Source organism: Micromys minutus, assembly GCF_963924665.1.
Source record: "Micromys minutus genome assembly, chromosome: X".
In the NCBI taxonomy this organism is placed as follows: domain Eukaryota; kingdom Metazoa; phylum Chordata; class Mammalia; order Rodentia; family Muridae; genus Micromys; species Micromys minutus.
Window position 1 is genome coordinate 73,456,292 of NC_137970.1, and position 11,432 is coordinate 73,467,723.

General features: G+C 40.0%; 3 protein-coding genes across 3 annotated transcripts in view; 1 reads left to right on the forward strand and 2 right to left on the reverse strand.

Moving 5' to 3' along the window:
- The window catches only part of NOX1 (NADPH oxidase 1), a gene marked incomplete at both ends in the record, with an annotated part of 376,148 nt that overhangs the window by 164,397 nt on the left and 200,319 nt on the right, over nucleotides 1-11,432 (reverse strand). The window lies entirely within an intron of this gene.
- Nucleotides 1-11,432, reverse strand: part of TRMT2B (tRNA methyltransferase 2 homolog B) — a 64,585-nt gene that overhangs the window by 33,798 nt on the left and 19,355 nt on the right. The gene's annotated exons all lie outside the window — the stretch shown is intronic.
- Nucleotides 2,729-3,967, forward strand: LOC308415796 (zinc finger protein Pegasus-like; the record flags this gene model as incomplete). Its single annotated transcript, XM_080910856.1, has 1 exon — nucleotides 2,729-3,967. The coding sequence occupies one exon, from the start codon at nucleotides 2,729-2,731 to the stop codon at nucleotides 3,965-3,967; it is 1,239 nt and encodes a 412-aa protein (XP_080766982.1).

Here is an 11,432-nt window from a genome sequence, read left to right on the forward strand (position 1 = left end):
TATGATCAAAATACATTGTAAAAGTATATGAAATTCCCAACCATATAAATAATATCCTGTTAATGTATTTGATTGGATATTCTCTGTATCTACATTTCAAATGTTACCCCCCTTCCCCCTCTCTCCTCCCCCCTCCCCATGCTTCCATGAAGATGCTCCCACTCCCAACCACCCTCTCCATCTCAGTGCCTTGGCATTTCCCTACACTGGGGAAACACACCTTCACTGGACCAAAGGCCTTTCTTCCCATTGATGCCAGACAATGCCATCCTCTGCTACATATGCACCTGGAGCCATGGGTCTCTCCATGTGTGCTCATTGGTTGGTGTTTTAGTCCCTGGGAGTTGCTATGGGTTTGGTTGGTTGATAATGTTGTTCTTCCCATGGGGTTGCAGACCCTTTCAGCTCCTTCAGTTCTTTCTCTAGCTCCTTCATTGAGGTGCCTGTGCTCAGTCCTATGGTTAGCTGCAAGCATCCTCCTCTGTATCAGTATGACTCTGGCAGAGCCTCTGAGGAGGCATCCATATCAGATTCCTGCCAGGAAGCACTACTTGACATCAGCAATAGTGCTTGTGTTTGGTGGCTGCATATGGGGTGGATCCTCAGGTGAGGCAGTCTCTGGATGATCTTTTCTTTCTTAATGAAAATACAAGCCAGCTGTGCCATAAGCCTGTAATCTCAGCACTTTGGACATAGAAACAGGATTTTCAGGAGAGACTAAAATCCTCCTCAGTTACATAGTAAGTAAGGTTGGGCTATGTGAGACTCTCTCTCTCTCTCTCTCTCTCTCTCTCTCTCTCTCTCTCTCTCTCTCATCTCTCTCTCTTTCATCTCTCTCTCTCTCTCTCTCTCTCTCTCTCTCTCTCTCTCTCTGTGTGTGTGTGTGTGTACATGTACACCTATGCAAAACACTGTGTATAGTGAACCATGTTAAAAGTATAAAGTGAGAGATTTAAAATATGGAAGACTTCAACACAAGCAAAAATGAAAAAATTATGTTCCCATACAAGGAGGGAAGTCTGGAAGAAGGGTCAAAGATCAATATTTAGCATCTCTTTTTGTTTGAGACAAGGTCTCTGTATAGTCCTGACTATACAAAATCTATCCTAGAATCTGCTATTTAGATCAGGCTGGTCCTCAAACTCAGAGATGGCCCTCCCCCCCCCCCCCCAGGATTAAAGGCATGAGCCAGGAAAATCTGACCCCTCTGAATACAACTTTATTTTCTAGATTTGTCTCTAGAATCACATAGGTATTTCACAAAATTATAAAATGGAGTTAAATCAGAAACAATAAAAATCTACCAAGATGAGGATATAACTCAGTGGGAATACGCTTGCCTAACATATACAAGACCCTGGGTTCAATATGCCATACCATATAAACCAGGTGTGGTGGCACATGCCTGTAATTACAGTAGTAACTTTCCAGGAAGTAGAAACAAGAGGATAAGCAGTTCAAGGCCACCCTGGTATGGAGGGACACATCTTTAACCCTGGCACTCAGGAGGCAGAGGCACACAGATCCCTGTGAGTTCCAGGCCATCCAGGGATACATGATGAAATACTGACTCAAAAAAAAAGTTCAAGGTCAGTGAGTAAGCTGAAGGCCAGTGTGGACAACATGGAGCCCTGTCTCACATAAGGAAGTAAATAAAGCGACAAAATCTGAAATCCAAATAGAAAAAGATGAGCATGTGTGTCAAGCATCAATGTGTAATTATCTACACAGAGATGAATTGTTTCAAGGGCATAACTTTTTTGACAAAAGTACCAGAAATAAAACCCCAGCTCTTTTCAATAAGCATTTCTTTGTAATCCAATTGATACTACTATGCAATTATTAAAATACACAGAACTATCAAACAAATGAATAATTATGTTACTACTGTGTTCAGAGGTAATGTTTTCATTAAAGAATAATACAAATACAAAAATCAAAGAACTTCAATTAAAACTTAATTCTATAATTTTAGTTTCCATGAATCAGTATGACCACATAAAATACTTTCTTTAAAAAAAAAATGTGGTGGTGGTGGCTCCAGAGAAATGCTTTCTTTAGTAAAGTGTTTACTAAAAAGCATCAGGACTAATTGCTTTTTGTTTTGTTTTATTATTTTACATGTATGGATGTTTTGTCTGCACATAGTCTGTGCACCATGTGTGTGTCTAGTACCTATGGAGGCCAAAAGAGGGCAATGGAATCCCTGGAACTGGGGTTACTGTGAAAGAAGATTTTGAGTTACCATGTAGGTGGGCAACTAAAGATGATACTAAAGGTTGACCTCTGACCTCCACACTCATGCACACCCACATACACAGGTGCAGAGCACACGCACGCACACACGCACAGACATACACACGCACACGCACACACGAAAACATACTCGGGCTAGAAAAACAATTCAGTTGGTAAAGTGCTTTTCTTGAAAGTATAAGGGCAACGCCCACTTACGGAACGCCAGGAGAGACAAAATTCTCTCCTTGCTCCCTATTGGTCACTCAAGCTCACGCGAGACTTGGGCAAGGCGTAGGGCGGGCAGAAGGGAGAAGAGACGACACAATATGGTGGCGACAGCTGTGACCCTGACGAACGCTTGAGTCTGTGGTGGCGACGGCGGCAGCAGTGGCGGCGGCTTCGAAAAAGACTGTGGGGAGTCTTCAGTGCAGTTATCAGGAGATATAACCGATTTTCAACTTAAAGAAAAAAAGAGGAAAAAAGCACCAAGATGGGTGAAAAGATGCAAGAGCCTTTGGACTCTGTAAAAGATTTCCAGGAGTGCCTGACACGGCAGGCGGACCCTGTAAACGTGATCTCGGGATCCGTTAGTGGGGACAAAGAAGCAGAGACTCTTCAGGGAGCTGGAACAAATGGTGATCAAAGCGGAGTTGACCACCCCTCCGTTGAAGTTTCCCTGGATGATAACCCTGGAATGGTAATGGACAGGTTTGAAAGGACCTTCGATGGGAAGCTCAAGTGTTGGTACTGCAACTATGCCAGCAAAGGGACGACCCGGCTCCTCGAGCACACCAGGATCCACACAGGTGAGAAGCCTCACCGCTGTCTCTTATGTCCGTTTGCATCTGCTTATGCGCGCCATCTGGAAGCCCACATGCGCTCTCACACTGGGGAGAAACCATACAAATGTGGACTGTGTTCCTTCTGCTGCAGTGACCGAAGTAACCTGTCCCACCATCGAAAGCGCAAACATCAAATGGTACCAACTGAAGGGTCGTCCTTAAGCAGCAAGAACATGGGGGAGGTTTTAAAAAAGAAAACAAGCAGAAGAGCACTAATCAACTTAAGTCCACCTTCCATGGTGGTCCAGAAACCGGACTACCTTAATGATCTTACCCACGGAATTCCAAATATTCAGACTGACTCTTATGAAACTATGGCGAAAACTACACAAACTGGTGGCCTGCCAAGGGACCCCCAGGAACTCATGGTTGACAAGCCTTTGAATCAGCTCTCTACTTTAGCTGGACAGTTGTCCAGCTCACCACCAGAAAACCAAAACTCTGCCTCTCCTGATGTAGATCCCTGCCCTGATGAAAAGCCTTTCATGATTCAGCAGCCCTCTGCCGAAGCAGTCGTCTCTGCTGTGTCAGCAAGTATTCCTCAGAGCTCCTCCCCCACCAGTCCAGAGCCTCAGCCGTCGCATAGTCAGAGGAACTACAGTCCAGTGGCAGGGCCCAGCAGTGAACCAAGTGCCCACACCAGTACCCCCAGCATAGGAAACAGCCAGCCGAGCACTCCAGCTCCAACCCTGCCGGCCCAGGATCCTCAGCTTCTCCGCCACTGCCAGCACTGTGACACGTACTTTGGGGACAATATCCTTTACACTATTCACATGGGGTGCCATGGGTATGAAAATCCTTTCCAATGTAATATGTGTGGGTGCAGATGTAAAAACAGGTATGATTTTGCCTGTCATTTTGCAAGAGGGCAACATAACCAGGGCTGAACACAGTCAGCGTTGCTCTCACTTGGTTTGGCCTTTGGGGAGTTTGTAGTTTGGTCTTTAGTTTTGATCATCCCTAATAAGGTTTATGCTCATTTAAAATGTATACATTTTATTCATAAAATAGAAGTTTGATAGCGAAAAAAGGTTTTGTTAACTTTTCATAAAAGTCTGGTCAGGGTTATTTCTGTATTAGATAGTTAGATGCATTGGTGTCTTTCATTTAGACCTATGCCAGCTGAAGTACAGTCGCTATCTTACCAGGTGTTCAGTTTCCTACACTTGTCCGTAAGGACGGCCAGGGTTCTCCGTACACTTGATACTTCAGTACATATATTACAGCGAGACATTCTTTCTGCCATATTTCAAAATGGCACAATAAACTCCTCATAAAATGTTTTATAACATTTCAGTGTTTATAGAAAAACTGCCTTTAAGTTTGTTCATAATTAAAATGCTATTTTCATTCTCATAACTTAAGTTGAGCTGAGTTAGTTTCATTACAACCAAAGCCAGTAGTTATTTCATTGTAATAAATCTTTCTCTTCAAGGGCAGGTATAAAACAATTCTTTTCAAATTTAAATTGAAAATTGTGTATGGTATTTGAAATATCTGTTCATTTAATATTTTTTTAATTAAACATTTAAAATGTTTGTTTTTCATTTATATACTTTAAGTATTATTTTAAAGCAACAGGTAAATATACTAGAGTGCTAGATGCCTTTTTCAGTCTGAATCTTTCATTTAAATTCTGCGTTCACCTATTACCGGTGTCAGGTAATATTGACAACCACACTGATTATTTTATTCTTCCTAGTCATTGATGACCAAAGAGAAAGCGGAACTCATCCATCTTATTAAGATGCTTCAAAACAACCTCCAAAGTTTTCTTTTCTGCCTTCTGTACATTTATTGCCCATAATTTCCAAGAAGGGTCGATGTAGAAACCCAGAAAATATTTAATAGCAAGGAACAGCTACAGTAACGAGAGCATGCCCAAACAGCAGAGCAGGCCACAGGAGTCCTCTCTGTGAGTCGGTGGGACAGTCACCACAGTGGGAAAGGTTAAAGGGTGAAGGTTATTATGAAGCACATTAAAATGTGATGTTTAATTTACTTATAATTGAGTAGTTAGTTTTATATAGGAAGCCATTATTTTATATCGTGTAATAAGTAGCTTATTCTGAAGAGAGCCTGGCAAAACAATAAAACATTGTCAGTTTTAAAAAGAAAAAATTATAGGGACTTAAGTTCAAGCTCCTGAACACAAATAAAAAAGTAGGACATGGTATTTTATGCTTTTCATCATGGAACCAGGGATACAAAGAAAGGAAGTTTAAAAGATGTGGACAGCATCTTAAGAACATACATACACCACATGCCACACACACACCACTGCACATTGGTGGTTCTGTCTGTGACAAAGGCTTCAAAATATGAATAATTCATATTAAACAGCACGATATACATCTACACCATGGCTACTAAATATTATTTATCACTGAAACAAGAATTCCTCGAAGAAATAGCAGATTTCAAGTCTCAGGCAGAAATGAACTAAAATCTTCTGGGAATATCCTAACATTTCAAAATGACCAGAATTATCTATGTCTTTAAGAAATCTTAAAGAAGTTCTGTTAGCCCTGAACGAATAATTTCAGATTTAAAAACAATCAAAAGGTTGGATATGTAGTTTTATAGGTAAAATGCTGACCCAGAATGCACAGAAATCTGGGTTCAGGCCTCAGTACAATATATTGTACACCTGTATTTTTAGCTCCTGGGAAGTAGAAATGAAAGAATCAGGAATTTGGGGTCATCCTTGGATTTATAGCAAGTTTCAGGCCAGCCTGAGCTATACAACCCTGTCTTTAAAAAATAAAAACAAGTTTTTATTTCTCACCTTAGAAACTTCTTTCTGCAGTAGCTGATAGCAACAAAAATGATAAACCAGAGATAGAAAGGACTCTTACGAACCATTGTCTTTTGGCTATCTCAGAACCAATGCACTCACGAACCCACAGGAGCAAGGTTATCTACTGAGGACCTGCACAAGATCAAAACAGTTAAGAAGCCAGCATTGAAGGGGAAAGGTGGAGCCCATAGCTGAGGATCTCCTGACAGCTGAAGACTGCAGGGGAAGAAGAGATAGCTTTCTTCAGGAATGTGCCACCTGGTGGTTGGCCCTTTCACCATGCACATACTAGCTGCATTAATTGGACTCGATAGGCTATAAAATTAAATAATTAATGGGGATGTGGAGATGGGTCAGAGATTAGCAGCACTGGTTGCTCTTGTAGAGTACCCAGCTATAGTTGCCATCTCCCATGTGATAACTCACAACCATCCTTAAGCCCAGTTCCAGGAAGGACGATGCCTTCTTCTGATCTATGTAGATACATACGTGTGTGTGTGTGTGTGTGTGAGAGAGAGAGAGAGAGAGAGAGAGAGAGAGAGAGAGAGAGAGAGAGAGAGAGAGAGAGAGAGAGAAGGAGGGAGGAAAGGAGAGAGAGGGAGAGTGGGAGGGGAGGAGAGAGAGGGAGAGTGGGAGGGGAGGAGAGAGGAGGAGAGAGAGAGGTGGGGGACACTAATGGGTATAAAACACAACAAATCTTATTTTTAAATTAATTGAAAATAAGAAATTAAATGGGAACATAACAACAGACACTGAGGAAATCTAGAGACTCATAAGGACATACTTTAATAAACCTGTACTCCACAAAATTGGAAAAGCTAAAAGTAATGGATAATTTTTCCCATGTATACCATTTACCTAACTTAAATCAAGATCAGATAAGCAATTTAAGCAAACCTATATCCCCTAGTGAAGTGGAAGCAGTATCTAAAATTCTGCCAGCCAAAATCACCCCAGGACCAGATGATTTTAGTGCAGAAGTCTAACAGACTTCCAAAGAAGAGTTAATCCCACTACTCCTCAAATTATTCCACAAAATCAAAACAGAAGTTTGTTTTATGAGGCTACAGTTACCCTGATACCTAAACCACATAAAGATCCAACAAAGAAAGAAAATTACAGATAAATTTCCCTTAAGAACATAGATGCAAAAATACTCAATAAAGTACATATAATCTAAATCCAAGAACATATCAAAAAGATCAACCATGATGCAGGGATGCTTTACTATACATGTATTGACAAATGTAAACCCCCATATGAACAAACTGAAAGATGAAAACATGTTCGCATCATTAAATGCAGAAAGACTTCTGACAAAATCTAACAGCCCTTGATGATGAAAGTCCTGGAGCTGTTAGGGATACAAGGAACATACCTCAATATAATAAAGGCAGTCTACAGTAAGCCAAAGTCAAATTAAATGGAGAGAAACCCAAAGCAATCCCACTGAAATCAGGAACAAGACAAGAGTGCCCACTCTCCATTTATTCAATATAGTACTTGAAGTTTTAGTTAGAGAAATTAGACAACAAAAGGAGATCAAGGGATACAATTTGGAAAGGAAGAATTCAAGGTATCACTATTTACAGATGATATGATAGTATACATAAATGACCCTAAATATTTCAACAAGAAACACAGCTGATAAACATTTTAGTAAAATTGCTGGATATAAAATTAACACACAAAAATCAGCAGCCTCCTATATACAAACAATAAATGAGCTGAGAAAGAAATTAAGGAAATAATACCCTTCACAATAGCCTCAAATAATAAAAAATACCTTGAGGTAATTAACCAAGTAAAAGCTAGTGTGATAAAAACCTTTATGACCCAAAAATATGAAGAAGATATCAGAAGATGGAGAGATCTCTCATGCTTATGAATCAATATAATTAATATAGTAAAAAAGGCCTTTCTTCCGAAAATAACCTATCAATTCGGTAAAATGCAATCCCCATCAAAATTCCAACACAATTCTTCACAGATCTTGAAAAAACAATTTTCAGCTTCCTATAGAAACGCGAGCACACACTCATACCACCACCACCACCAACAACAACAACCCAGGCTAGCTAAAAGAATCATGAATAATAAAATAACTTGCAAAGGTATCACTACCCCTGATTTCAAGCTGTACTACAGAGCTACCGTCATATAAACTGCATGGTATTGGTATAAACACAGCACATTGCTCAATGAAATAAATTGAAGACCCAAACATAAATCTATACACCTATACACACCTGATTTTTATAAGGAAGCCAGAAATACACACTGAATAAAAGAAAGCATCTTCAACAAATAGTGCTGATCAAACTAGATAGCTACATGTAGAAGAATCCAAATAGACCTATACTTATCACCCTGCACAAAACTCAACTCCAAATGGATCAAAGACTTCAACCTAAAATTAGACACAGTGAACCTTGTAGAAGAGCAAGTGAGGAATAGTCTTGAACTCATTGGGAAAGACTTTTTAAACAAAATAACACAGGCACTAAGATCAACAACTAATAAATGGGACCACATGAAACTGAGAGGCTTTTACACAGCAAAAGACACCATTATGTGGACAAAGTTGCAGCCTACAGGATGGCAAAAGACTTTTAACAACTATATACTATAGAGGACTAATATCTAAAACATTTCACAAACTCAAAACTTGGTGTCAAGAAAACAAACAACTCAATTTAAAAATGGAATACAGATCTAAACAGAAAATTATCAAAAGAGGAAACTCTAGTGGCTGAGAAACACTAAATGTTCAGCATCCTTAGTCACCAGGGAAATGCAAATCAAAACTACTCTGATATTTCATTTTCTACCTGTCAGAATGGCTAAGATAACAGAACAAGTGGCAGCTCTTGCTGGTGAGCTGTGGAGTAAGGGCAACACCGCTCCATTGCTGGTGGGAGTGCAGACAGTTACAGCTACTATAGAAATCAGTGTGCTGGTTCCCTAAGAGATTGGAAATCAACCTATCTCAAGATTTAACATATCACTCTGCATGCTAGCAATCCAGCCACAGCCCTTTAGGGTCTGCAAAGGTATCCATCCTGAAAGATCTGCTAATGAAATGGTGGCATAAAACTTGGGGGAGATGAGCACACATAGAGAGACCCATGACTCCAGTTGCACATGTAGCAGAGGATGGCACTGTCTGGTATCAATAGGAGAAGAGGCTTTTGGTTCAGTGAAGGCTCTTTTTCCAAGTGTAGGGGAACGCCAAGGCACTGAGGTGGAGAGGGAGGTTGGGAGAGGGAGCAGCTTCATGGAGGTAATGGGAGGGGAAGAGGAGATGGAATTGGGGGAAAGGGGATAACATTTGAAATGTAAATACAGAGAATATTCAATAAAAATAAACTAAAAATAATAAAAAATAAAATAAATAAAATAAAACTTGTGGGAGTAGGCCGAGAAGTAGTAGTGCACACCTTAAACCCCAGCACTCAAGAGGCAGAGGCAGGTGGATCTTTGAGTTCAAACCAGCTTGGTCTAAACAGATCAGCTAGGGCTACATGGAGAAAACCCTGTCTCAAAAAAAAAAAAAAAAAAAAACCTTGTAGGTGTAACCAACTAATATCCAATTTGACTTACTGCTCACTCCACAAGATATATCCCATCCCTGACACTGCTTGGATGACCAAAACCTCAAGACTAGATAGCCCAGGGAACACTTAGCCAAAAAAATACTGCTGGTTAAAAAGAGAACTCTGTGATCAAATGACTCCTAATGACATTCTGCTATGCTCATAGATCAGTGCCTGACTCAGCCATCATCAGAGAAGCTCCCTCCTGCAGCAGATCGGAACAAACACACATTACACATATAGCCTTGGAACACTTGGCCCTAAATGGGACACCTCCATCAAATTCCTCCCCTCAGGTCTCAGGGAATGCTATGGAGAAGGCACAAAGAGTGTAAGAGTCGGGGAATGGGGGGGCACTAAGAAAACAAGGCCCTCTAAACATGGTTGGAGTTCCATGTGAACTCACAGAGACTGAGGCAGCACACACAGGACCTGCGTGAATCTGCACCAGATGGGGCCCCAAAGCTGAAAGAAAGGAGAAGTGACTGCACGTTCCTATTCCTAACTCAGAATCAATATCCAGTCACACCCTTAATCCCAGCACTCAGGGGCAGAGGTAGGTGGATCTCTGTGGGTTCGAGGCCAGTCTGATCTATAAAGTAAGTTGCAGGACAACAAGAAAACACAGAAGCCTTGTCTTGAAAAACAAAAACAAAAATCCAATTGCTAATCATTTGGCAATGAAAACTTATTTTCCTCCCAGGGAATCTCACTGGGGAAACAAACTACTCTTAAGGGTGGGCTGCATGCTCAGCAGCAGATGCCAACAGAAGACAAGCTCAGTGGCATCTTTGGAGGCTCCGTCTCATAATGTCCCATCAGGGCTTTTCTTCTTCTCTTTTAATTTTATCTTATTTATTTTTTATTTATATTATTTTTCTTTTCTATGTTTACCTTTGTGGATATGCTATGGTTTCTAGTTTCACAGGTCAAGTTTAGTTTATGGGATTTCTGGGAGAAGCAGTGGAATCTATGTCTGCTTCTTGTGCCTTCTGGGCAATTTTTCCATCTGTTTGTTTTGTCCAATTACAATATGTTACTTTTTTCTTTTATCTTACTATAAAAAACAAAAAAGTGAGAAATATTGCTTGACTTACAAGAAATGTACATTCATTTTTTAATGCCTGTGTAATTTTGTGAAAAATACTACAAGGGGTAGAGCTGGTTCTGGAGTCCTTAATTTGGTGTCTAAAGTTCAACTCATGTTGTGTTGGGCAGTGACAACTCAGTCCCCTTGGACAAAAAAAATGCATCAATTCATCTTTCTGGTTATATGCATCTGACCCTTCACATTCGGATATTAATAAATGTCTTTTTGTGATCATCTTAGACATGCTTGATGTTCTAAGTGTGTAACTCTCTTGAGTACCCACATAGGATTGGAACTGCTTAATAGAGTATGCAGTTGCTCTAAGTTAATACTAGATAACAGTCTTCAAGTTGCTTATAATATTTTATATTATACAAAAAAGAAAAAGAACTCAGCCTCTCCAGTAAGTTGAAACATTAAAAAAAAAAAAAAAAAAAAAAACGTGTTAAGAATCCATGACCTCTTGGTCTGGAGAGGTGGTTCTTTGGTTAAGAGTACATATTGCCCTTGCACATAAATGTACAAAGGCATATATATATACATATACACATTAATTTTTAAAAAAGAAATCTTTTAAAAACACAGGAGCTCATAATGATATCAAAACAAACAAACTGTTCGATGAGTGTAAAAGAATCAATTAGTCCCTTTGATTTTTTTCCTATATAAGTACAATCTATAACTATACAGTAGACAAGGAAAAATAGGACTAGGAATACAGCTTGGGGGTAAATGTGGTTGCCTAACATGGATGAAATTCAAAGTCACCAAAAAGAAACAGGAAAGGGAAGTAGTACAGGAGGAGGAGTAGAGGAATAGGAGAAGAAAGAAGAGGAAGAATGAGAGAGGAGGAAAAGGAAGGAGGA